The sequence below is a fragment of the Hemitrygon akajei genome, chromosome 8 (assembly GCF_048418815.1).
Source record: "Hemitrygon akajei chromosome 8, sHemAka1.3, whole genome shotgun sequence".
In the NCBI taxonomy this organism is placed as follows: Eukaryota; Metazoa; Chordata; class Chondrichthyes; order Myliobatiformes; family Dasyatidae; genus Hemitrygon; species Hemitrygon akajei.
Genome location: NC_133131.1, coordinates 83,653,148 through 83,680,575, shown reverse-complemented (window position 1 = coordinate 83,680,575; position 27,428 = coordinate 83,653,148). Strand labels below are relative to the sequence as shown.

The following is a 27,428-nucleotide window of genomic DNA, read 5'->3' as shown; positions in this document are numbered from 1 at the left end:
GAAACTTACAAGTGTCTCTGATGACATACCAAGTCTCCTCAAACTCCTAATGAAATATAACCACTGTCATGCCTTCTTTGTAGCTGCTTTGATATGCTGGGATCAGGATAGATCTTCAGAGATGTTCACACCAAGGAACTTGAAATTGCTCATTCTTTCCACTTCTGATCCCTCTATGAGGACTGGTGCGGGTTCCCTTATCTTACCCTTTTAGAAGTCCACAATCAGTTCTTTGGACTTACTGGTGTTGAGTACAAAGCTGTTGATGCAACACCACTCAACTAGCTTCTGTGTGCCCTCTTGTCACCATCTGAAATTTTGCCAACAATTGTTGTGTGAGCAAAGTTATGGATGGCATTGGAGATGTGCCTAGCCGTGCAATCATGGATTAGAGCAGTGGGCTAAGCACACATCCCTGAGGTGTGCTAGTGTTGATTGTCAGAGAGGTGGAGATGTTATTTCCAATCTGCATGGATTCTGGTCTTTTAGTTAGCAAGTCAAAGGATCCAGTTGTAGAGAGAGGTATAGGGACTCCGGTTTTGGAGCTTTTTGATCAGAACCGTAGGAATAATTGTGTTAAATGCTGAGCTGTAGTCAATAAACAACATCCTGATATTGGTATTGTCCAGGTGATCCAAGGCTTCATGAAGGGCCAATGAGATCACATCCATTGTAGACCTATTGTGGCAATAGGCAATTTGCTGAAAGAGGAGTTAATTCTGGCCATAACCAACCTCTCAAAGCATTAAGATACTGTACAGAAGGGTAGGGATCTAATACAGGTAAATGGAGTATTGTGGATGGGCACAATGGTTGGCATGCACTTTGTGGGCTGAAAGGCCTGTTTTTCTCTGCTGTACATCACTATGACTCTGAGGTTAGCATAGGAAAGTGAAACTGAGGTAAAAGACTGAGCCATTAATTATTGAATGTTGGAGCCACTTTGGAACAAAATGCATCTTCTCTACAGACTCTTGGGACTCCCAATCTATAAATGTCTAAAATAAATAGTGAATATTCGGGATAGTCAGATAAGCTCAAGCCCACATATCAGAAACACTCAGAAGTATTGCACAATGCCACAATGTATCGTACATCCTGTAGAGAAGTCTATAGTTCTCACAATGACCCAATCAGTCACCTCAGAACTCACAATGGAGTGAAATCACATCGAATATCTTGAGTGTTAATGGGCCAGAGGTTCACAGGTGTTAGTGAGGATGATGCATTTTTTTCAAGGGAGCTTTGAACTTGTATATTTTCCTCTGTCTGGCTAATAACCTTTCATGGCAAAGCTTGGCATAGGATATCAGTTTTGAGTGTCTGGTCACGGGCATATGAATATAATTGCTGGCCAACTGTGTTTGATTGAGGGTAACCTGAGCCTCAGTATTGGAGATGTTGGCTTGGGAGAAGATACTACCACTGGTTCACTCACCCTTCCAGTGAATTTGACTATTGTAGGTAGTAGAGGCCTTATAAACACTTAGGATGGTCGGGAATGTGACTGCCTGGTAGACAACAGTTTTATGCCAAATCTGAGATCTTAACACTCTTTTCTTTGTCCAAAGATTGTGTTGGCATCTTGAAGATAGAGTTTAATTAATTTTTAGATAGCAATGGAATTGTGGATTATGAGGTTAGTGTAAGATTCGGTTAAGTATTTAGCTATTCAGTTAGTGAAGGTAAGGGTGAATTTCATCATCAAATCTCCTTGAGATATCCACAGAGTGTCCCCTGAGACATACAATCCATATCTCTGAAGTTTCATTGTGAAACAGTCTGCATTGAATGGTTTAACTCATTTGATTCTAATTTCTTTTATTCTTTTTGATTCCCTTGTTCTTTGCTTAGTGAAGTTTGTGCCCCGCTGCATCTGTAATACACTGCAGCTGTTCACCAAGAATTCAACACTTCTACAATCAGGTTTATGATTTACCTTCTACTTCCTTCCACAACTAATGGTAGTTCCTTCAGCTAGCTGTTTCCCAAATCTAACATCCCCAGTTCTAATCATCTCAACCTCACTCCTCTACCTTGATACTCCTTCAAATTGGTTTGCTTCACCAAGCTTTTATTGTATCTGTCTTACTACGTCCCTTGGAAATCCATTCAATACAACCACCAACCCCTTTGTCAAAAACTTGCTCCTCAGATCTTTTTAAAAATTTAACCCCTCTCAACTTAAACCCGCACTGTCTAATTTTAGACTCACTCACGCTTGGAAAAGGACTCTGATTATCCATAACAGTGATATTGAAATTAGTCTCAACCTTTTTTTTAATGCTTTACTGTATGTGAGACAAATGCTCATTAGGCAAAAGACAATAAGGTGAGAACTAACAGAATTGTACCCAAACTCGACTACATGTTCAAAAGTTGAGATAAAATTGGTAGAAAAAGAGTAGCATCCAAACAGGAAAATATATAAAAGGGAATATTTATAGAGTATTAGAAAAATAGCCCCATTATAAAATTGATGGTAAAATTGAATATACTACACTAAATGACAAAACCTGGAATAAATGTTTCCAAAGTACAAAACAATTGGGGCAGTACTCATTGGGTATTCTGTATGGGACTATTTGCAAGCCTACTCGGTTGGGCACCATAGGAATGGCTACAATGTCTCACATTGTTGTTCTTTTGGGGTTTCAAAAAACTTCTGAGATGTACCTAGCAAACAATTATTAAATAACTATTCACATCATTGTCAGGAAAACATTTGGGTAAAATACTGGTTGTATTCAATGAACTAAAACTGGTGCTGAAGGAGATTTTATATGCTATTTTTTTAAAAATATGTTTTTATTGAAGGAATGACACAATACAGAATACATAATGGATTACATTTTCCTCCATTTTGCTTTTATATTTTACCCCTAAACAAACCTCCCCTCACCCGCCCTCCCCGAACATACCATGGCAGCTAATGTATTCACAAAACACTTCGCAAATACAAGTATGGACATTTCACAGCCATACCCCACACTACTTCAAGACGAAGGCCCACACACATCTACAACATGTCAGATGATCCAGAATACACTCATATTATAATTCATCAACCACCCTGTGAGGTAAACCATATGCGTGTTAAAAGGGAGGCAACTTCCCAAGTACAATCAAATGCCCTCAACTAGTAGATAATTCCTTAAGACTCCCAAAATATGACAAGAAAGGTCCCCATTTCAAGTCTAACTTTTTCACAGACCCCCTCAGAGTGAATTTAACCTTTTCTAATTTCAGAAAAAAAACATTACATCCTCTAACCAAGCAGCAGCAGATGGAGGAATGGCAGATTTCCAGACCAGCAAGATCCTCCAGGCCAAAAGCGATGTAAATGCAACGATATCCGACTGGCTTGCATTTAAACCCAAAACATCATCTGCCACACCAAATACAGCTATAAGCGGGCAAGGTCTCAGTGTCACCCCCAAAACCTCACTGATAATTTTAAAAACCAGTGCCCAGTAGCCATCAAGCCGAGGGCAAGATCAAAATGCATGCACTAAACCAGCCGGAGAGAAGGAACACCTGTCACAGCCAGCGTCTGTTCCGGGATATATGTCAGTAAGCCTGGCTTTACTTAAATGTACCCTGTGTAAAACTTTATGCTAGACAGTTGTCAGATCAGTGTTCAATATCCTGTCCTGCCGAAGGGTCTTGGCTTGAAACTTCAACTGTACTCTTTTCCATAGATGCTACCTGGCTGCTGAGTTCCTCCAGCATTTTGTGTACGCTGCTTGGATTTTCAGCATCTGCAGATTTTCTCTTGTTAGTGTTGGAACCTTGTGCTTTTCACTCCCTTTATTAATGAGTTGGGGGTGAAATTTGGCTTTGACCGCTATTGTTAAATGTGTGCATGACTCAGAGGAACCCAAGTGTGGCTGATAAATATGCATACATACATTCTGCACCATCATTTAGACTCAAAGTGTTCCCTACTAATCATTGGCTGATGAATTACTGCAGTTTGACCATTTTAAATTAAAACTATAACCATATAGCAATTACAGCATGGAAACAGGCCATCTTAGCCCTTCTAGTCTGTGCCGAACGCTTACTCTCACCTAGTCCCACCGACCTGCACTCAGCCCATAACCCTCCATTCCTTTCCTGTCCATATACCTATCCAGTTTTACTTTAAATGACAATATCGAACCTGCCTCTACCACTTCTATTGGAAGCTCGTTCCACACAGCTACCACTCTCTGAGTAAAGAAATTCCCCCTCGTGTTACCCTTAAACTTTTGACCCCTAACTCTCAACTCATGTCCTCTTGTGTGAATCTCCCCCACTCTCAATGAAAAAAGCTTATCAACGTCAACTCTATCTATCCCCCTCATAATTTTAAATACCTCTATCAAATCCCCCCCTCAACCTTCTATGCTCCAAAGAATAAAGACCTAACTTGTTCAACCTTTCTCTGTAACTTAGGTGCTGAAACCCAGGTAACATTCTAGTAAATCTCCTCTGTATTCTCTCTATTTTGTTGACATCTTTCCTATAATTCGGTGACCAGAACAAATTATAGTGAAAGTATGCACTATAATAGTTTGTAAAATAGAAATAGACATCATTTTAACTTGGACTATTGGTGGAAGATAATAGAGAAAATCCATTTAATTGATGTTAAGTGAAAATCTTTTTCTGTGTTCTTGCACAGCAGAAGCACAATTTTCTCAGCAATATAATACTCTGTTGCAAGATTCCACACGGGAGTGAATTTTCATCAGAATTGTCCCAATTGTTTGTTGTAGCTTTGGCAGAAGAAATGTGGAAATACTGAAAAATATCTTAAACAATTCCATTGGAATGAAAGTAGCCAGCCAGGAAAATTGTAATGGAATTTCAGGGTGGAGCACCTGATGACTGTGGATTCCCATTTGACATAATGCCTGTCTCAGCTGTTATGCTGAGGCACCCAACTGTTGCCAGTCAGTTCCAACAACATCCATAACAATAGCTTCTATTTATACAGAGTCTTTGACAGAAAATAGAACAATACAGAACAGGAGCAGTTCCTTAAACCCACCATGTTGGGCCTGACCATGATGCCACTCCAAGTTAATTATGTCTACCTGCTTATGGTTTGTTTCCCTCTATCTTTTGCCTGTTCATGTGCCTGTCTAAATGTCTTTTTAAACATTTCTATCATATCTGTTCCTACCACTTTCTCTGGTAGTTCATTCCAAGCAGCCACCAATCTGTGTAAAATAAACCTGCCTTGTATAAATCCTTTAAACTTTTTCCCTCTCATCTTGAACCTAGTGTTTGACATTCTCAACCTGGAAAAATCACTCTGACTACCTCCTCTATCCTGCATTCATCTTCTGGCACCCCAGATAAAGTCAGAGTCAGGTTTAATATCACTGGCATGTTTTGTGGCAGCTGTACATTGCAATACATAATTATTATACATAAAAAGAAGAAAATGATAAATTACAATAAATATATATAAAAATTAAATTAAATAATTAAGTAATTCAAGTTTGTCCATATCCTCTGACAGCAAATACACTCTAATCCAAACAACAGCATGTTGAACCTCTTCTGAAATCTTTCCAAAGACTCAATATCTTGCCTTTGATGTTGTGACACAATGCTTCAAATGAAGTTTAATGCAGCAGCAACTTGAAAGTCCAGCATTTATACTCAATGCTCAGACCAATAAAGACATACACCTTTTTTATATCAGCCTATTGTTTTGCACACTTTCATGGAATCACGGACTTGAACCCCAAGATCCTTAATGCTCTTTATGGCTCCTGCATTTAAATGTATGTCTTGCTTATGCATTTGACCTTCCAGAAATGTATCACCTCTCCCTCAATCTACCAAAATAGTTCACAGGTTGGTCCTGATTATCTAAATCTTGGTTGAAAGTGAGGTACAGCCTTAAATGCAGAAAGTGAAATTGTGAGTCCTTGGGAGTGAATTCCAGAAGTTGTGTCTTAGGCAGCAAAAGACAGCAATGTAATTAAATCCTTGGCCTGGAAAGGAGAAGTGTGAAGATTTCAAAGCTGGAGGAATTTAAGAAGGTAAGAACTGGCAAAACACCTAGAGGGATTTGTAACCAGCATCTTTAGAGGTGTACATAACTGGAAGAAAATGAATTTGGTTCAGATTCATTTAAAATGTACCTTGCATCTTTAGATAACTTAATATTATAGGCAGGAGGAAGGTGGATATCAGCAAGGAGATGCATTAGAATTCTCACGTCATAATAAAAAAATGTTTTAAACAAATTATAACGTTGTGTTTTTGAGGAAACTGGAAATGTCTACTTTTTTTTTGCTCTGGGAGTCAATTAGATTGTTATGAAGCAGCAAATGGCTTCGAAGTTTCAAGTTCTCCACTCAAATAATTGGTGCCAAAGAAATGGAAGATGTGGATTTAGGAAACGTTACAATGGTTTTGATTGTGACGAGGCTGTTTAATCATATCAAGGTCACAGACAGGTTGAGAATCAATTTTTCTCAACAAATGGATAAACTTTACGGTATGCTGTTAGTTCTTAAATTCAATTTCTTACAAGAACAAAACTCCAAAACACCTGGTTTGTAATCATCACCTGGAACATATTGATCCAGAATTTGTTGGTACCTCTTTTTCTTCCAGAAATGTTGTGCATTGCCCTTGCATGGTAATATTTTGTTGGTCTAGATGCAAAAAGGTTAGCGTAGTGGCCTAAGGCATCTCAGTCTCCATCAGATGGACTTATAGTCTCATTATTATTATCTAAATGTGGAGACAACAGGTGAGTAAAATTCAGGTCTACATGTTCTAGAGAATGAATGACAAAAAAAAAATGGGTCCAACAATTAGTTCAGAAGATAAATAGCATTTTGGGAAGGGGGTTGGCATTTAGTAAATGGGAGGTTTTATTACAGTTGTACAGGCTGTAGGTGAAGCCACAGCTTTGATCCTCTTACCTAAGAAAGGATATAGCTGAACTGGAGGTTGTTCAAAGGAGATTCACTGAGCTAATTCTGGAGATGTGAGGGCTGTCCCACCAAGAAAACCTAGATGGTTTGTGTCTGTATTGCTTGGAGTTTAGAAGAATGAGGAGTGACCTTATTCAAACATAACATTCTAAAGGAATTGACAAAGTAGTTGGTGAGATGTTTCTACTAGTGAAGAGTCATGCACCAGGAGACATTACTACCAAAATAAGTGGCTAGCCAGTTAAAACTGAAGTGCACAAAAATATCTTCTCTTAGTGGGTAGTGAATTATTGGACTTTTCTACCACAGAGGGTGGTGTAAACCAGATTATGAGATGTATGTAATGTGGAGATAGATAAATATTTGAAGAATTGAGGTTAAGGGAGAACTGGCATGAAAGAGAAGTTGAGGTCAGTATAGATCAGCCAAAGTCATAGTGAAACTCAGTTCTCCCTCTTTGCCTTGAGCTTTGCCAACTAGGGGGGAAAAATGACTTTTTATATATAATATAATAATAAAATGCTTGAAACACTTAACAATTTGGCCAGCACTTACAGAAAGAGAAACAGTGTTAAGGTTGTTAACAGGTTGAATACCTGAGTATCAGAGTTGTACAGGTACAGCAGCTTCCTCACAATTCCAGAGAACCAACTTCAGTCTTGACCCAAATGCAGGCTGAGTGGAGTGTGCATATTTTTCCTGTGACTGGGTGGGTGTACTCCACGTGCTCTGTTTTCCTCCCACGTAACAAAGTTAATGGGCTGCTAAGTTAATTTGCTAGAATCTGGAGGGGATTGATGAGAGTATGGGAAAAGAATTTTAAAATGATTAATATATAGGATTAATATAAATGGGTGATTCATGGTCAACATGGGCTGCTGGATAAGCATAAATAATGAAAGCAGGATCACTTCAGCAAACAGTAATATAATTTCATGTATGTGGAAATGCACATTATTTTGAGATGTAAAAAATTAGGAGCTATATGTTCCCAGATTCCCAATTGGTGTTTCTGTAGGCAAAATTTCATTCCAAGAGCACACATTTTTACATTGTTCTCCTATATTTATGATGTGAGGTCAATATGAAATTTATTCTGTGATTCATACTACATTATGTATTTTGTAAACTGTTTGAAGCAAACAATATACTTTTGCTTCTTCCTCTAAAATCAAATACCTCAAGTTTGCCATAATAGTCTGCTGATCTATTCAAGTAATGAGCAGCAATGGGGAGTCTGTTGGGAAACAGCAGGTTATTAGTTCCAAGAGAATGTGAGTGGTTCTCTGTATATCAAGCAAAATTCCAGCACTTACATTTATCCACAGCAAGAATGTGTATACTTATGCTAGTCATGATTTTTAGTTTTTAATGTACATTTAAGTGCATTCATTCTTTTGATTGTCTTAAATTTCTCCACAAAGTACAAAGCTTTGTAACTCCATTTAAGAGATACCAAATAAAAATCCATACTAATGATGGCCACTGCGCTTGCCCCTGCCTTTCTTCAATTTGTTTTTGTGAATCAATCCCAAACATTGATTGGTCACTGGCTAAAGCTCTTTTACTCTGTAGCTACCATTACTGCCTTTTCTACTCAGGCAGTGGTCCTGGTTTGAATCCCCTCCTCTCAAAACTTCCAGTGTCTGGTTTGGTTACTTGTCAAATTTCTTTTTTGCTGTAGAGACCCACTACTGCCTTTTCTACTCAGGCAGTGGACCTGATTGAGATCCCCTCCTCTCAAAACTTCTGATGTCTGGATTGGTCACTGCTCAAAGCTCTTTTTCATCACGTGAGTGATGGATTAGAATGCAGAATTTAACTCCAAGCTAGAAAGCCAACGAAGAGTGCTTTAGCTCCCGTGAAGCATGATGATAAAAGATGCATCAGCCTAAGTTCTGAATTTACACTGTGGCTGTTGTGTGCACAGGTAACAACAGTAGTGCTACTTCTGTGATTTTTTATTACAATTTCTCTCAGTGATTTTACATCAATAATCCTAAGTTTCCTGAATATTGGAAGGGTGGGTGTGTGTGAGTGGGAGGTGTGGTTTGTAGGCTAAATTTATAGGAATATAATGCAGAGGTCTGTCTTTTGTCATCTGTGCAGAGGAACTATGTTTGTTCAACAGTGAACTGTCTGTCTTATGCTGATTTCCTGTGACTTTTTTCTTATTTGCCCCTTGCTTAATCCTGCCAAAATTGATCTTCTTAAATCCTTGAACGGATGCCATTTGTCCAGAGCACAAAACAAAACATTGGCTGTTTCCTGTTTCACTGTTTCCAGACCAAAGATCCAAATATACGGTTGGATGCAGGAGCTCTAGTAAGCCAGGTATTTAAAATACTGCAACCGATTAAACCATCCAACTTCCAATTAATCTCATGGCATAACAGAGTAACACACAGACATATTACTTTGGAGTAATGTATTGCAAAAGCCAAGTGGACACTTCAGTGATGAAAGGATGCTGAAGTGTTGAAGGTGAGCGGAAAGAGTTTTCTGGCCAACATTAATCTATTTAACTGTTCCTTTTAATTGATTATTTCACTGTTGACGTGGGATTTGTTTATGTATAATTTATATAAAGTATTACAAATATAACTGTAGTTCAGAAGAATGCTTTTTATTCCTGAAGAGTCTTGGGTTCATCAGATAAATAATAAAATGTAAGCTATATCTTTTCACATTTTCACCTGCTGCATTTCCACAGTAAAGATCATATGCTTGTTCTGAAGCTATAAGATCTGCCAGCAATGCTAAACAATATCATAAGGGGTCCCAGCAGCACTGTACTTTAGCAAGATAGTAGACTGTTTGACTGAAGTGGAAATTTGCTTATCAGCTAATACTTCATCCACTGAGTGCATTTTGGTAAATGGCTGCATAAAACTGCCTTATAGTGAACCTGGTAATTGAACTGAATTCTATTTTAACTTTGACATATTCTTAAAAAGCTAGTAAGTTTTTACAGTTTGCCAGAGGAACTCAGCAGTACAGGTAGCATCTATGGAAAAGAGTATAGTCAGTGGTTTTCATCAGGATGAAGATTTCTGCCCGAAACATCTCTTTTACATTGATGCAGCCTGACCTACCGAGCTCCCCCAGCATTTTGTGTGTGTTGATTGAATTTCCAGTATCTGCAGATTTTCTCTTGTTTTTGAAGTTTTACAGTACTGTGCAAAAGTCTTAGAGGCATATACGTAGCTAAGGTGCCTATCACTTTTGCACAGTACTGAATATGATGTCTTTCCGGTTACCAAATAAGCCTTAATGCTACTGAGCTAATACAAAGCCAAGTACTCTTATGTCTGTTTCCCAGCCAGCTTCCTATTTTAACCAATAGCTATATATATATTTTTGCACAGAACAGTTTTAAGAAGGGGCACAATTTATCAGTGATAGCACGACTTATGCAATAGCTTCAAGTTTGGATCTATATTTAAACTGGGCAAATGTGAATGGTTTTGACCTTATGTAAATAGGTGATCTGGTGATACAGCATCTATTCTAAGTATATGAACAAAAATAGAAGTCAATACATTTTCAGACATTGCAGTAGGACTAAATAGCAGCACTTCCAGCTGAAGGACTGGACAGCTGTGTACTGTTAACACTTACAGTGATATTTTTCAAATGCATTAGTATAATTCAATCTCCTGCCATACGTGACCTATTTTTGGTTAACAACAACCATTGTTCTATTTTTGTTGACTGTGGACTGTGTTGTCATTGATTCATATAAACATGTTTTATTACTTGCTTTAACAACTTCGAGGGGCAGAACAGATTTAAAAGCAGTGGTCCGTGTTAACTCGAAAACCTTGCAAGGAAAGGGGAAAGAAATCTTCTGTCGGCTGCTGTTGAAGCACCTTTCAAGCTGGTTTCAATTTCCTCCACAAGGCAAACCAAACAGACTAAAAAGAGGTAGAAAAGGATTAAGTATGCAGAGGAGAGTTCAGGCTTCTTTTTATAACTGATGTCTTTTTGGCTGATTTGCAGAATAAGAGTGAGCATGAGACTCAGCTTACAGTTTAAATGTGTGTATGCCTGTGAAGTCATTTGCGTGCATGTTTGTGTGTGGATGTGTGTGTCTGTGTGTGCGAGAGAGAGAGGGAGCTGCTTACAATATAGTGAGATGCAAATCATCTGATTCAGGAATTAGAGAGGAAATAACTAAGTGGCTGAAGTAAGGACAAGCGAAGGATGCTGCAGACTATTTATGAGACTGAATTATGTTTCTCCTCAGATGGGGTTTCTGAGCAAGAGCAACCGTTCCAGCTGCTGGCTTCACAACGAATGCATAATATGCACACCTCAGGTAAGCTGATTTGCTTTCATAGACATACGGCATGAATGATGGTGTTTTCTCTATTTACTGTTAAGTTATTATACTTAAACTCTTTACTCTATGTTCAATAGAAACCTAATGGAACCACGGGGAAATTGTGTTCTATTAGTGAGGATATAATCAATGTAGTATAAGCAATTTATTTCAGAAACTTACATTTTTAATATTATTATATGAAGTTGTTTGTGTATATGTTACACATGGTTAGAGATCAATTTCTGACACAATACGTTCATGTAGAAAATATACATTTAATAGCACTGAAAGATGAAAGGTTAACTTCAGTTTCCTGCTATTATCATTCCTCCCTCTGAAATGCTAATTTTAATTTTAATGCTTATGAACTACATACCAGAGCGAAAGTGAACATTGGAGACTTTGTGCATGTGCTCTCTATACAACTGTGGGTGTGCAGCTCTTTTACAACCAGATGTTCTCTGAGTATACAGTTGAGTTCACAGTGAGAGAATGATAGTGCAGGTTCATAGTGTAGATACATAATATTACTTCTGTTAGATATTGGTTTCAGCAGGGTAATTGTGGGGGTTTTGTCCCATGTGAACTCTACACTTTCATCCGGATTTCCCTTAAGTGAGTTGATACAGATTTCTGATTTGTCACTTCTCGTCATCTCTGCTGGAACTGTCAGTAAGGGGCGGGGGGTGTCCAGGACAATGCTTCAAGAAGAACATCCTCTGATAGAAATAACTTTGAACCCTTTCTCCACATGCCTGTGCAATTTTTGAGGATATCCAAGTAAGGATGTACTTCCAGCACCAAGTCTATTCTGAAAACTGGGTAAAGTGTGAGAATGCAGGGTATGAAAGTCTATTCACATAACAGCAAAAATAAAAAAAAATATTGAAGAAGCCAAAAAAATATTCTTGGCCATGGGCAGGCTGTAGGTTTGGGTATTCCACCGCTTAACATGAGTGAATATAAAACGGATAAACTGTGTGCCTTTCTCAGACTTTCTTACCACAATATTTTGCCTCATCTTCAGCAAGCTTCCTGCTAGGGAGGAGTTAATTTTGTTTTCACCATTGTTATCTCTATACCTATGTCCTTACAAGTTGTTAATCTTGTTAATTTTTGCACAAGTTTATGTTGGGTATAAATCATGTTAATTTAAGTTTATGTTAACTTATGTTTATCCTAGTCTTCAAATGCACAGTGCTGCAGCTGCAAAGTGACTGTTTTCATAGCATTTACACCATGTGTATGTATGCCCATGATAATAATAAACTTGACTTTGCATGAACTCCATGGCAAATAAGGAAAAGTGGCTGAAAATCAGGCCCTCAATTCTAGCACCATGATCGTATCTCTTGGACAACTATGATCTCTACTTGCAAACTTTTCAGATGTGACATGTGGACCTACAGTAGGCAACATAAAGCACTCAAGAAATAATACCTTTTGTTTCTTTCCAAAATCTTCCAAGTCTAGTGGCAGGAGAAGCACTAATTATTCTCAGCCAACTCCAGTTGGTCTCATGTTCAACACAAGACTACCAAACCTGCCAGCAACTGTTTCTCTCTCCACAGTTGCTGCCTGACTTGTCTGCTCTTACAAAAATTTGGATTCTTATTTGACAAGAGTGTCTTTTTTAAAGTTAACACAAAAAAAATTAGAAGGTTGTATTTTTAAACCAATCAGTTAAATTGAACGTACTGGCAGTCATAGGCTAATGAACTGTGTCCGTGAGAAAGAATAAGCTCGAAAGTGCCAAGTGCATGTCAGTTTGGTGCGCAGGGGACCAACAGCAAATTTTTTTCATGTATGTGACCAAAGATGTCACGTATGATAGGTTAAGCTTTATACATTATACACAAGCCTTTGTCTGTTGGTCATTGTGAAACTAAACTGACATGGCTGGGTTGTTATCTATAGGGCTTGTAGAGCAGTGGGGAGTGGCGTTTGAGAACTGGAAGAAGGGTGTAGAGCTTGGAGGGGAGTTAAAAAATGTGGGAAGAATGGGTTAAAGAGGGTAGTGAAAGAGTTGATTGAGGGAAGGGTTAGCCTGTTGTTACTGAAGGGAGGATTGGAGGTTGGATTCAGCGAAAAAGAGATTGATGAACAGAGGTTGTGGTTCGGGGTCAGATAGGCAATAGGAGAGACAGGGATTGGGAAGCAGGTACTCGGTGAGCATATGTGAGGGAAGGCGACGAGGGAAACCAGCAGTAAGAGAGACAAACAATCATGGGTCCCCAGAACAATGTACCAAGAAGGATACATGCCATATAAGGCTGCACCTTTGCACAATTGCATTTTTGGAGGTCTTGATGCACAGATCTGTGAATATCTACTAATCGAGTTTAAAGTTTTGTGATAAAATCAGAATCATGTTTATTATCACCGGCATGTGACGTGGAATGTTAACTTAGCAGCAGCTGTTCAGTGCAATACAGAATCTAGCAGTAAAATAATAACAGTAAATAAACGTGTAAATCAATTACATATATTGAATAGATAAAAAATTGCAAAACAGAACTATTGTATATTTTTAAAAAAAGTGAGGTAGTGTTCAAAGATTCAATGTCCATTTAGGAATCAGATGGCAGAGAGGAAGAAGCTGTTCCTGAATCACTGAGTGTGTGCCTTCAGGCTTCTGTATCTCCTACCTGATGGTAACAGTGAGAAAAGGACATGCCCTGGGTGCCGGAGGTCCTTAATAATGGATGCTGCCTTTCTGAGACACCGCTCCCTGAGGATGTCCTGGGTACTTTGTAGACTAGTACCCAACATGGAGCCGACTAGATTTACAACCTTCTGCAGCTTGTTTTGGTCCTGTGCAGTAGCCCCTCCATACCAGACAGTGATGCAGCCTGTCAGAATGCTCTCCACGGTACAACTATAGAAGTTTTTGAGTGTATTTGTTGACATGCCATATCCTTTCAAACTCCTAATGAAGTATAGCCGCTGTCTTGCCTTCTTTATAACTGCATTGATATGTTCAGACCAGGTTAGATCCTCAGAGATGTTGACACCCAGGAACTTGAAGTTGCTCACTCTCTCCACTTCTGATCCCTCTGAGGATTGGTGTGTGTTCCTTCATCTTACTCTTCCTGAAGTCCACAATCAGCTCTTTTGTCTTACTGACGTTGAGTTCCAAGTTGTTGCTGCAGCACCACTCCACTAGTTGACATATCTCACTCCTATACGCCCTCTTGTCACCACCTGAGATTCTGCAAAATGGTTGTATCATCAGCAAATTTATAGATGGTATTTGAGCTATGCCAAGCCACACAGTCATGGGTATAGAGAGAGTAGAGCAGTGGGCTAAGCACACACTCCTGAGTTGTGCCAATGTTGATCATCAGTGAGGAGGATATGTTATCATGAATCTGCACAGATTGTGATCTTCTGGTTAGGAAGTTGAGGATCCAATTGCAGAGGGAGGTACAGAGGCCCAGGTTCTGCAACTTCTCAGTCAGGATTGTGGGAATGATAATATTAAATGCTGAGCTATATTCAATGAACAGCATGCTGACGTAAGTGTTTGTGATGTATACACAATTGAATACATAAAACGATTGGGCTGTGGTAATACAATGTCTAGGTAAGTAAATTCCTAAAACTTGAGATAGTTGGTATAAAAATATCATTAGAAAGGAAAATAGTTTATTTCACATTCTAATTAATTTCTTTGAAATATTATTATGTAAATGAGAGAAGTTTTCTTAATGAAAGAAGGAAGTAACGTGAAATGGTTTGGGAAAGATTAAAGAATTGAGTGAAATGAAAGGGTTAAGAGAATGAATGGAAGTAAGATGATGAGTGAGAAAAGTTGAGACAGATAAATGAAGACAGACTTATTTGTAACACGTGCTGGAAATTCAGCATGTGCTGTTAATCAATTTCTAATAATTCAGTTGAAATTTTTTGGGGAGATTCTGCTAGGGGTTTCAAGCATAGCTTCTTGCCAGTACTACAGAATAGGGAAATTATATCTCTACTGTTTATATCTTTTACAATTTCAAATCAGTTTACTAATCTGTAACTTTAATCCTGAGCTATTATGGGTGGAAATTAATGAGTCCAAGGATGATACCCAAAATGGAATTATGCCCATAGAAGAGGGAGAAAATAACAAGGAAGTGGGGGGTGGGGTGGGGATTGCAAAATGTATGAAATGTTTCTCAGCTAGCTGTGCTATATGCTAACATTATCTCACCAGCTGATCTTGTTAATGGAAACAGTAGTGCTGTAGGACATATTTAACTTATTTAAAGTAGTCATAATAACTATTAAGACTTTGTGGATATAATTTAAATTTGAGTTTGTGAGTTACAAAATATAAGAAATAGCAGATTTTTATAAACATAATCAGCAATTTTTTTATGCAACACAGACAAAATGCTTGACAAAAGGCCAGGCAGCATCTATGAAAAAGAGTACAGTTGACGTTTCAGGCTGAGACCCTTAAGCAAGACTGGAGAAAAAAAAGATGAGGAGTAGATTTAAAAGGTGGGGGGAGGGAGGGAGAAACACAAGGTGATAGGTAAAACAGTGGTGGGGGGAGGAGAAGTGGTGAAGTAATGAGCTGGGAAGTTGATTGGTGAAAGCAATACAGGGCTGGAGAAGGGGGAATCTAATAGGAGAGGACAGAAGGCCATGGAGGAAACAAAAGGTGGAGGAGCATCAGAGAGAGACGAAGGGCAGATCTTTTTAATGTAATTTTGGATTTCAATTGCTGTTCATTAATTAAATGTACAGTATCTTGGCTCATTTACTGTGATAGTGTTGTAATACATTATACATTTTTTCAACACAATCAAATAATGGAAATTGTAGACATCTAACCGAGGTTAATGTTGTCTTTTCAGTGAAACTCTTATTGATAAAATGCCAGTAAAGTTATATAATCTTATGGAAATCCATTGCCATACTGTGTTGCTAATGATATGCTCAGGTGTTCCTCTCTATTTGTTATAATATTGACAAATATCCAGTAGGATTATGCAGTGTAAAGATATCAAATAATTTCAGCTAGAAATTCATATGTAGCAATAATTTCTCAGGATAATATGTTATTTTTTAATGATACAATTGTCATGTTAAGTTATGATTCTGTGGCTGACTCAGGGAACAGGGGTGATCGTATCTGTGCTGAGATTAGTGGCGTCAACAATGCACCAGTGAATTCTGTGTACCATGCCACCAAGAAGATATATTGGGCTTGAAGGGATTGCTGCATAAATTTAGCAGAATGTTACCTGAATGCCAGGATTAAGTTATGATAAAAGATAACAGAGATTAACACTATATTCCCTGGAATTTCATAGTTCAAGGATTGATTTGAATTATATTTTCAGAACATTTAGAACAATGCAGGGTAAATAGAGATTATTTTTGTTCATCAGAAAATTTAAGAGGACATGATTAGAAAATTAATGATAGGTGTTATGTTTCTTCTTTATAAAGACGGACAGCATGGGTTTAAATGCTACCACATTTATTAACAGGAGATGGCCATGGTTTCTTGCTCCACACTTTAGCACGTGCTCCCAGTTCACCAGTGTCCCCTCTGGTTCTGGGTAAACTGCCCACTTTGCACACTGGGAACTGAAGTTCTTTGTTATATACACACATAATAGTAAAGAAACAATACCATCCCCTCATAGACCTGCATGAAGCAATAGTGCTTTCCAATAAACATATTTACATTTATTTCAATTGGAATGAGCAAATGCATCTCTAATTTACTTTTCAACTCTCAATCGGTCTCTGAGGTGGTTTATTAAACGTTTTTTGTCTACTATTTGTCTCCACAGATGTATTGCTTTCCCTTGGCTGTGTTAAATTAATGTCTTTCTGAGAACTCAGAACAGTAAGTTTATTTTTCACATCTGCTGGCCTCTTTCGTGTAGTGACAGGTGACGTGTCATAGCTATGGGTTGAGCCTTGGGTCGTAGATTCAAACGGTTCCTTCTCAGAGGTGTTCTGTATTCCATCTGACTCTAGTAGGAACATGCAGCAACTTCCTCTTGGACTTATCCTTTAATGGACCATGTGCTGGAATCAGGATCTCGGATTTGCACTTGATCTCCGGGTTTCACGACTGGTAGGCTTTTTGCAGACTTGTTGTGATACTGCTTCTGTTTTTTCTTTCCCTTTCTCCTTAGCCTTGTCTGCTCCATTCAGTGTCAATAAGTTTTCTTGTACAGTACTGGAAGGTTAGTGTGTATGCTTCGGTCCATCACCACTCAGGCTAGTAAAAGGCCTTTCTGCATTTCTGTAAATCATCAGACTTTTATGAGAGCCCTCTTGTCCATCTCTTGCCTTCTTCATGAGGCAGTTCACTACCTTGCCCAGACTCTCAGCTAGGCCATTAGATTTTGGGTGATGTGGGCTTGAAGTTATGTGTCAAAATCCCCAATCATTGACAAAGGGTTCCAATCAACAACTGGAAAATAGTGGACCATTTTCTGATATCACCTCATATGGAACTCCATACCTCACAAACACAGTTTTCAGGAAGTTGATGACCAATTTGCTGGATGTTGATTACAGTGTTGCAACCTCTGGGTAATTTGAAAAGTTATCTGTTACAATACTATAATGTGATTTTTCCCATTCAAACAAATCCACTGCAACTTTGAAGTAGAGCCTGTCTGGTACAGTCTGTGGTGTAAGCGGTTCATCTTGCCGCTTTCGTCTGTAGGTAAGACTTACTTCAAATGAAGCAGTGGTCTGGCTGATGTCTTCATTCATTCTTGGCCACTACATCACTTCACGAGTTCTTTGTTTACGTTTTTCCTCACCAAATGTTCATGTATCTTCTGGAGCACTTCCTTGCATAGCGACACTGGAATCACATATGAGTTCCCTTTGAAGACCATATCTTTCACTACAGACAATTCAGCTCTGCATGCTCAAAAGTCCTGAATTGGACGGAAATTCTTATTTGCTGGCTGGTCTTTCTGTATTGTCTCTTTGAGGACTTACATTGTTTCATCTGTCCCTGCTGCTGTCTGAATTTTCTCTGTTCTATTTGGAGTTACAGGAATGGAGGTGACAATCATGTCAATATAGGCCTGTTTATCAGTGTTAATCTCTTGACCACTCTTTTCTTTCCTGTTGACTGCTCAAGACAACGCATCAGCGGCAAACATATATTTTCCCGGTGTATAGAACATCTTCATGTCATATTTCTGCAGCCTTATCAACAAGCGCTGTATTCTCATGGGACAGTCATTCAGTGGTTTGGACAAAATTGAGACCAGTGGTTTATGGTCTATTTTCACGTCAAAAGCTTGTCCACAGATAACTACTGGGAACTTTAGCATGCATATGTGCTGGCAAGAAGCCCTTTCTCTTTCTGTGCAGTGTTAACTTCTGTACTTGGTAAAGCCCTTGTTGCACAAGCCACAGGTTGCTATGTGTCATCATGCTGCTGCAGTAGTTCTGCTCTAAGGCCGTACTGGGATGCGTCGGCTAAGATCCTAGTATACCTTTCCAGATCATAAAACTTCAGCATGTGCTCTTCAGTTAGGATTCTTTTCAGCCTCTGAAAGCACTTTTCTTGTCCTTGAGATCAAATCTACACATTTCGTTACTCAAAGAGTGACCTAAGTGATGCTGACACAGTAGATAGTTGAGGGATGAACTTAGACAGGTAAGTCACCATTCACAGGAAACATCTCACCTCCTGTTTGTTTTGGGGCCTCTCCATATTCTCAACGACTAGTGCGTTTCTTCGGTCAGGCTTCACTCCCTCATCCTCTATGAAAGTCAGTGTCTCAACTCCAAACTCACATTTCTCTTTATTTAATTTCAATTGACATTATGTGTCATGTCTAGTGTCTGTCTCAGTCGTGCATTATGTCCTTCCTTGGTGGACATAATGATGATGTTATCTGTCATGGTCTTGGCTCCATGTATGGCCTCAAAGATCATGTGTATGGTTTTATGGTAGACTTTTGGTGCAGACAGGATCCCATACAGTGACTTTTAACACCCTCTTGTGTGCTAAAAGTACAGTGTCCCGAACTTGCCTCATCAAGCGTCATCTGCCAAAACCTAGACAACATGTCAGGTATGTTAAAGCACTTGGGGCCTGCAAACCAGGGTGTGATCTCCTCCCATGTTGGCTATTTAAAACACTCTCCCTTGATGGCTTTATTGAGATCTCTTGGGTGTGTACAATGTTCCATTTTTATTTTGCACAATGACCAGTTCACCCAGTCTGTTGGTTCTTCCATTTTCTATATGACATTTATCTGTTCCATGCATAATAGTTGTTGTTAGAGTTTGTCTCTAAGTGCCATTGGAACTTCCTGCATGCATGGACAACCGGAGCTATTGCCTCATAAACATGAATTTTGTGTACACCAGGTAAGCACCTGCACTCCTCAAAGGCATCTGTGTACTCTTCCATAATTGAAGTGTGGTCCTGTTTGGTCTGCAAAGCCACTATGAAAGCTCTTTTCACCAAGTTGAACATTGCCCAAACCTAACTCACTCAGACCTAATATTGGCTGTACCCTCTTTCCTATGATTAGTAGCTGTGTCTTTAGGTGCTGCCCCTTATGCTTGAAGGTCACTATACAGCCCCCCTTTACTGGAATGTCCTCTCAAGTATAGCCTGTCACTGGGTAAATCTTCCTCTTTATTTTGACAGTCTTGTAATCATCCATGGATAACAGGTTCTCCTGGACTCCAGAGTCAAGCTTGAATGAAATTACTGTCTCATTCACAGTTACTGAACAATCCATTCTGTCCTTGCAGCACCAGCAGTCTGCAAAACATCTACAAAAACTTCCTCAATTTCTCTTCAACACTGTGCACTTCCCCCTTGGTAGCTCCAGCTTTGCAGCACTTGGCAAGATGATTCTTCTTCCCACAATTATTGCAGGAATTTCCATAAACTGGACAGCCCTGTGTCCACCGTGGAGAACTTCAGGTTCCTGGGAACCACCATCTCTCAGGATCTGAAGTGGGAGCAGAACATCAGCTCCATCCTGAAGAAGGCCCAGAGGCGGATGTATTTCCTGCGGCTTTTGAGGAAATACGGTCTGCCTCAGGAATTGCTGCTGCAGTTCTACACTGCAGTCATTGAGTCTGTCCTGTGCACCTCCATCATTGTGTGATTTGGAGCCGCCACCAAGCAGGATAGAACCAGACTACAGTGCACAGTGAGGACTGCCGAGCGCATTATTGGAGCCTCCCTGCCCTCTATTGTGGACCTGTGCTCTTCCAGGTTGAAGAAGAGGGCGGGGAACATCATAAAGGACTCCTCCCATCCTGCGCACGGACTGTTTGATCTGCTTCCGTCTGGTAGGTGCTTCAGATCCCTCCAGACTAAGACTAATAGGCACTGGAGAAGTTTTTTCCCTACTGCGGTCACTTTGCTGAACAGTTAACTGCCGGTTAACTGTCGGCTAACTATTACTTGGATTGCACTACCTGTATGTATAATCTATATTTTCATTTATATTTATCAATATTATTGTTATGAGCAGAGAGACAACATCTGCCGGAAGTAAATTCCTTGTATGTGCATAGGTACTTGGCGATTAAAGTCTGATTCTGATTCTGATTCTTGGGATGTGCCTACCTCCACAATTGCTGTTTGAGCTTACCTCTTTGCTATGCTGTGCTTTGGGAAATGCCTTGTGCCCTGCCCCTCTGTTTTCACAGCATGCACTGGGTTGTTTCTGCCCCGTGCAGCTCCTTAGCTTATGCCCATGTGGTCTCCACTGCACTACACATATTCACAGTCTTTACCAGCATCAAGCCTTTTTCTCTGAGATTCCATGAGCTATTTGGTCTCTGTCTAGTAAGTCTCTCAAGTCTCCAAACTCACAGGACTGATTCGGTATGTGAAGTTCAGCTAAGTACTGGTCAACACTGACACTTTGCTTCTGTTCACAGGATAATAATTTATATCTCTCAAATGTGATGTTTTCACTTCCGCCAAAATACTCTTGAAATTTGTCATTAGAGCATCCAATATAAAGACTGTCTCATCAATTTCAAGTCTGTTGTAGATGTCCAAACCATCTTCACCAATTACATGTAGAAAGATAGATGCTTTAAAGTTTTCCTATGCCCCACCAGCTCTGCTGACTGCTAAATATATATCAAATCACTGTTGGAAGCATTTCCGACTTTCAGCTAGATTGCTAGTATACTGCATAGATGCAGGTGGACTTAAGTGAGTCATAACAGAATTTTTTGAGCTTCTCTCACCTGAATCTCTTGGTGAACTTTGAGACAGTGTGCTCTCTTGCCAGCAGCATGTCTCCTTCGGAACTTAGCGGCCCTTTCTTAGTCACTTGTGGCATTCAATTAATGCTCTGGTTTAAATATCACACCAATTTCTGACACCATGTTATGTTTGTTCTTTGAAAAGACAAACAGCATTGGGTTAAATCCTAAAACATTTAACTGGAGACAGTCATGGCTTCCAGTTCCACAATTACACGCACTCCCAGTTCACCAGTGTCACTTCTGGTTCAGGGTGCACTGCCCACATTGCACACTGGGAACTGAAGTTCTATATTACATACACACATAATAGCATAAAAGGCTTTTCAAGTATTGAAAATATAAATAGTTTTGCAAATGAAAGTTTAATAATTTTAGCAGTAGTGGTAAAAACTCATCTGCAAATGCCAATTAACGCGAGATCAATTGTGAAATTTGAGTCTGAGATTAATTTTTGTTAATGAATGCAGTTAGTACTCTATATAAAAACAAAGAGAGGAACCAAACCTTGCTGAATGTACTTCATCGTAGCTGGCCTGTGGTTTGGTCAATTATACATAATAGCCGATCACACCTTACTAATCCAGCTTGCAACTTGGTAAAAACGGTTTAGAGATCTGACAGAAATTATTAAGGCTTCCTTCTACCCTTCATCCCCTCTTCATTCTTCTGAGCTCACATCTTCCTCTTTCCCTACTTTCCCTGAATACACCATCTCTACCCTCTCCTCTGACTCCTACAAACCCCTACCCTCTTTGACCCTTGGTCTAATCCCTGCCATTTCTTTACCATCCCCTCCAACCTTCTCCTCTCTTAGGTGGAATGTTCTATCCTCAGCAAAGGCCTTACGTTCTCCCCCCTCATGCCTACCTCTCAGTGAATTCTGCACCTGCCACAACACTGAGCTCTTCTTCCATCTCCGAGCCTACTTCTTTGACAAAGATTCCCCACCCTGCACCCATCTTCGCTCATCCTTCCTATCTTCCTACCTCTAACTGTTGATGAGACATCAGCTATCTTGACTTTAACGCTCCTCTATCCTATTTAGAGTTCACACTCTCTGAATGCACAATCCATCATTATTTTCACACCAGTCCCACCCTCACCATCAAACCCAGAGAGTAGAGGGGTGCTGATGTAGTCAGGTGGATTGACTTCTATTATGATGAGCCCAGGTGGCAACTCTTAGAAACCTCCTCTTACATAGTCCATGAAAAGGACCCTAAGGAGCTTCAGCCCAGTATCTCCTGCACCATCACCAACATTACCATTCACTGTCTTCAACTTTATAGTTCCCTTACCCTACCCAGCTCGTTTCTATCTCCTACCCAAGATCCAAAAATCAAACAGGCTATTAGGCACATTATTTCTGCCTCTTCCCGCCCCACTGAACTGAATACTTCGAATCCATTTTGTCATCCTTGGTTCAGTGCATTTCCACCTACACCCATGACACTACACATGTTCATGTTCACTTCAATCACTTTAAATTCCCTGGCCCTGATTACATAAATAGATGTCCAATCTTTATTAAGAAAGGCTTTAAAGCTCTCTGCTTCTTTTTGGAAAGCAGACCTAACCAGTTTCCCTCCACCACCATCCTGCTCTGTCTGGTGGAACTAGTCCTCACCCTCAAAAATTTCTCTTTCGGCTCCACCCACTTTCTCCAAACCCAAGGTGCAGCCATAGTCACCCGCATGGACCCAAAACCTGCTTGCAATTTTGTTGGCTACATGGAATAGCTCATGCTCCAAACCTTCCCTGATAATACTCCCCAACACTTTCAATGCTACATTGACAACTGCATTGATGCTGCTTTGAGTTTGTCAATTTCATCAACTTTAACTTCACCTTCCGCCCTGTCCTCAAATTCACTTGGTCCATCTCTGACACATCTCTCCTCATTCTTGATCTCTCGGTCTCCATTTTTGTCATACGATATCTTTTATAAACCTACTGACTGTCACAGCTATCTTGGTTATACCTATTCCCACCCCGTCACTTGTAAAGATCCTATTCCTTTTTCTCAGTTCCTTTATCTCTGCCTCACATGTTCTCAGGATGAAGCTTTCCATCCCAGAACATCTGGGAAATTCCCCTTCTTCAAAGAAAGGAGCTTCCTTTCCTTTATGATAGCCACTGCCCTCACTGGTATCTCCGCCATTTTTTGGAGGTCAACCTTGCCAAATCTTCACACAGACATAACAGGGATAGAGTTCCCCTTGACCTTACCTACCAACCCACGAGCCCACCTCCATAACTTCCGCCATCTTCAATGGGATCCAGGCACTAAACACATCTTTTTCTCCAACTTTCCACTTTCCAATGGGATAGTTCCCTTACACTTGTCCTTCCGCACTGATCTCTCTCTCTCTCTGCAGTTAACCCTGCAAGTGGGCCAAGTGTTTACAGTCCATACACTGCCTCACTCATCACCAAACAGGGCCCCAAACTGTCCTTTTAGATGAGGCAACACTTCAGCCGTGGGTCTATTAGAGTCATCTACTATATCCGGTGCTCCTGGCCTCCTCTACATCGGTGAGACCTGATATAAATTGGGAAACAGTTTCATAGAGCACTTTCACTCCATCCACCATGAAAGGGAGAATGTCCCTGTGGACCTCATTTTAATTTGACTTCCCATTACCATTCAGACATGTTGGTCCATGGCCTCCACTACTGCCTTGATTAGGCCATTCTCAGAATGGAGAAACAACACCTCATATTCTGTTTAGGTAGCCTCCAAGCATGAACATTTAGCTTCCCATAATTTTTTCCTCCCCCTCCCGCTCTTCCCTCTTTGTTCATACCCCTTCTGGTTCCCCTCTTACCCCTTCTCTTCTCACATTTCTATCATCTCCCTCTGGTGTCTCTCCTCCTTCCCTTTCTCCCATGGTCCACTCTCCTCTCCTATTAGATTCCTTCTTCTCCTTCAGCTTTTCACTTCATCTTCCTTCCCTCACTCATCCCCCTTCTGCCTCACCTGGTTTCACCTATCACATTCTAGCTTGCGCTCCTTCTCTTCCCCATACCTTCATATTCCAGGTTCTTTCCTCTATCTTTCCAGTACAGGTGAAGGGTTTTGGCCTGAAGCATTGACTGCTTAATCCATACCAGGAAAGCTGCATGTCTTGCTGATTTCCTCCCGCATTTTCTGGATTTCCAGCCTCTGCAGAATCTCTTGCGTTTAGAATTGTTTAAAAAAACAACCATGATTGAAACATTTAAGTTTCTGACCATGAGATTCTGTGCATAGTTAAAGTTAGAGCAACATTTTATTCAATGGATTCATGCAGTGCATCAATTCATTGTCATCTTAATAAACACAAGCCATGCAGTTTGCACTTAGAATTTCCCAGGTAGCAGAGAGCTTCATTGTATTTGAAAGGCAATGTCTGTTGACATACTGTAGTTCTTCTGGTAATGATATGAGTGTTTACATTCAAAGTAAAGGTCCTTAAAGTGGATGAAAGGAAAAGTTCAATACTTTCTCCAAAGGATTCCTTATGGGCTATTTTGGCCTTCGTGGAAATTGCAGGATATAGTCCTCTCCTCCCTCCTTACCAACTTTTATCTACAGTCCTTAGAATTGAATTCTCGGTCTATTTCTCTGACATTTGCCTTTGATGACTTTGTGGAACCTGAATTTTCTAATGCAATCAATTCTAAAGTGGCATTCTGGTAACCCATGGTTACCAATTAAATTAATTAGATGAATGTTCTGAAATATAATTAATTATAGAGTGAGAAACATGCACAGTACTTATTCATTGTGTATAATATCTCATTTCCAGTCATATGTTATTCAATTGTATGCTTAAACCTGTTGTCTTTCAATTGAATACGATAAGCTGAGAAGTACATTTAAGGCCTAGAGATTACTTTTCACCACCTGTTTCTTAACAGCAATATGTGCATGATTTATAAATTATGTATAGTATATTTTTGTCTTTGCTAACTGTATTCATACTTCAGACTACAAAATGTCCACAGTACAATATTTAGTTCAGGGTAGAAAGCATTCTATTTTCAGTTCCAAAAATCTGTGTGTGCTTCCTATATCCAGCTTATGGCACTATCAGAACATTTGAGCTGTTTCTTAAAATAACAAGACTTAGTATAAACTACTTATATTTTAGTTACATATTTCATCATTTTATGGTAAACTGATTGTTTGCACATTTCTTTTGGAAACCACATGTTCTTTTTTAATCAAGAAACATTGCAATCTTTCATGCCAAGATTGTGATCTCAAAGCACCGTGTCAGTATTCAGTTGTATTTTTAAATGACATTAAACAATCTTGACTCTTGAAACTTTTATTCAGATCCTTTCTCATATTCAGTCCAGTAATCATTATGCAAATGAATTGAGTGCAAGTTTATTTCGTGACAATTTTAGGTTTATAGCATGGTGGGCAAATACTTTGTAATCTTGCTTGGCTTTAGAAATAAATTCCACCCGAGTTCCACATTCCTCCTTCACTGTATTTAACCTCTGAGGTGATGTGGCAATCATTGCAAAACCAAACAAGGTGAAGGTCATATGCTCAAGTATTTATCTTTTTTTGTTTTCTTTTTCTTCCTCTTTCCAATGTACTTATGCTGGATTGTAATTTCATAGTAGTTGTTCACTAATTCACCAAAGTACCAATTTGATTTGGATGAAGCCAAATAATAAGCACTTACTGTGTTTTTGACCATGGATGCCATCATTATAAAGATACTGTTCTGGTTTGGTACTCATACGTTATCCGAAACAATGATCAAGTAAGGTATTGCCACAGCAGTACTTACTACAGCCCCTCTTGTCTGCTCTGCACTGAACAAGATCATGGCGGATTAAACTTGGGCCCAACTCCACTGATGCACCATCAATAACTCACTCTGAGACGTAGGAAGCGAGGTATCGGCTTTTATTGACTGGAAGAATGAACAACACTACATCCTGGGGAATGAGGCTGGGCAACAGGCCTCAGTCTCCTTTATACAGGGGTCTGTGGGAGGAGCCACAGGAGCAGTCCAGACAGGTATATGTAGTTCACCACATCCACCTTACTCCATGATTCCCAAAAATCTTGGTCCAAAAATCTGTACAAGTTACCACTGAAGACTTTACATTTAATGACTGAACTGCCACAGAGGTTTTAGTTTTGAGTAAGGCATTCCAAATCCTCTGACAGATGAATTTCCACCCAGTCTCACTCGTAATAGATTAGACCCTTATTCTGAGACAATGACTCCTTGTCCTAGACTCCTGCATCTATCTCATTACACATCTACAGAATCTTATGTGTTTTAGTAGAGTGTCGGCTTTCTCTGCTCAGTATTTGCTCAGCAGGCAACCACCTTATCCCACAGATCAATCTTGTGAATCTTCACTTCACTACATCAGCGGCAGGTGTGCGCTACTTTGAATAAGGAGACCAAAATAGTATACAGTGCTATTAAAGGATCTGATTAAAGGGCTGTAGGATTGTAACAGACTGTGGTTGCTCCTTCTCAGTCCATTGTCACCTGACAAAGACTTCATAATCTTAGACGCTTCTCAACCAAAGCAGCAGCCAACTATATCATGCTCCCCTGCTGTCCCAACAATTAGGAGCACGATTACACTGGGTGGAATATGACCTATATTATTAATTAAAAGAAGGATGAGTACAGTGGAATGGAGAAGTGGGAAAACTGGAATGAGGAAAATATTAAAGTTTCAGTTGTGTTAATTTGTATTTCAATTAAAACATTAGAAGCTGTTTATCATCTTTTTGCCTTTAATAAAATGATTGAGAAATTGTATAATGTCCAATGCACAGGAGAAGTTTTAACGATGATGGCATGTCAGTGTGGATGAGAATTATTTAAATCATGGTGGCTGAGACAAACAAGAAATAGTTTACTGCATCACCTTGGCAC

The 27,428-nt window shown here is 39.6% G+C and overlaps 1 protein-coding gene across 1 annotated transcript in view; it reads left to right on the top strand.

The window, feature by feature from the left end:
• The window catches only part of LOC140732022 (histone deacetylase 9), a 471,024-nt gene that overhangs the window by 155,891 nt on the left and 287,705 nt on the right, over positions 1–27,428 (top strand). The window contains exon 3 of the mRNA XM_073054104.1: positions 11,200–11,271. Within this exon, the coding sequence (XP_072910205.1) occupies positions 11,200–11,271 (72 nt within the window). The remainder of the gene's footprint in view (positions 1–11,199; positions 11,272–27,428) is intronic.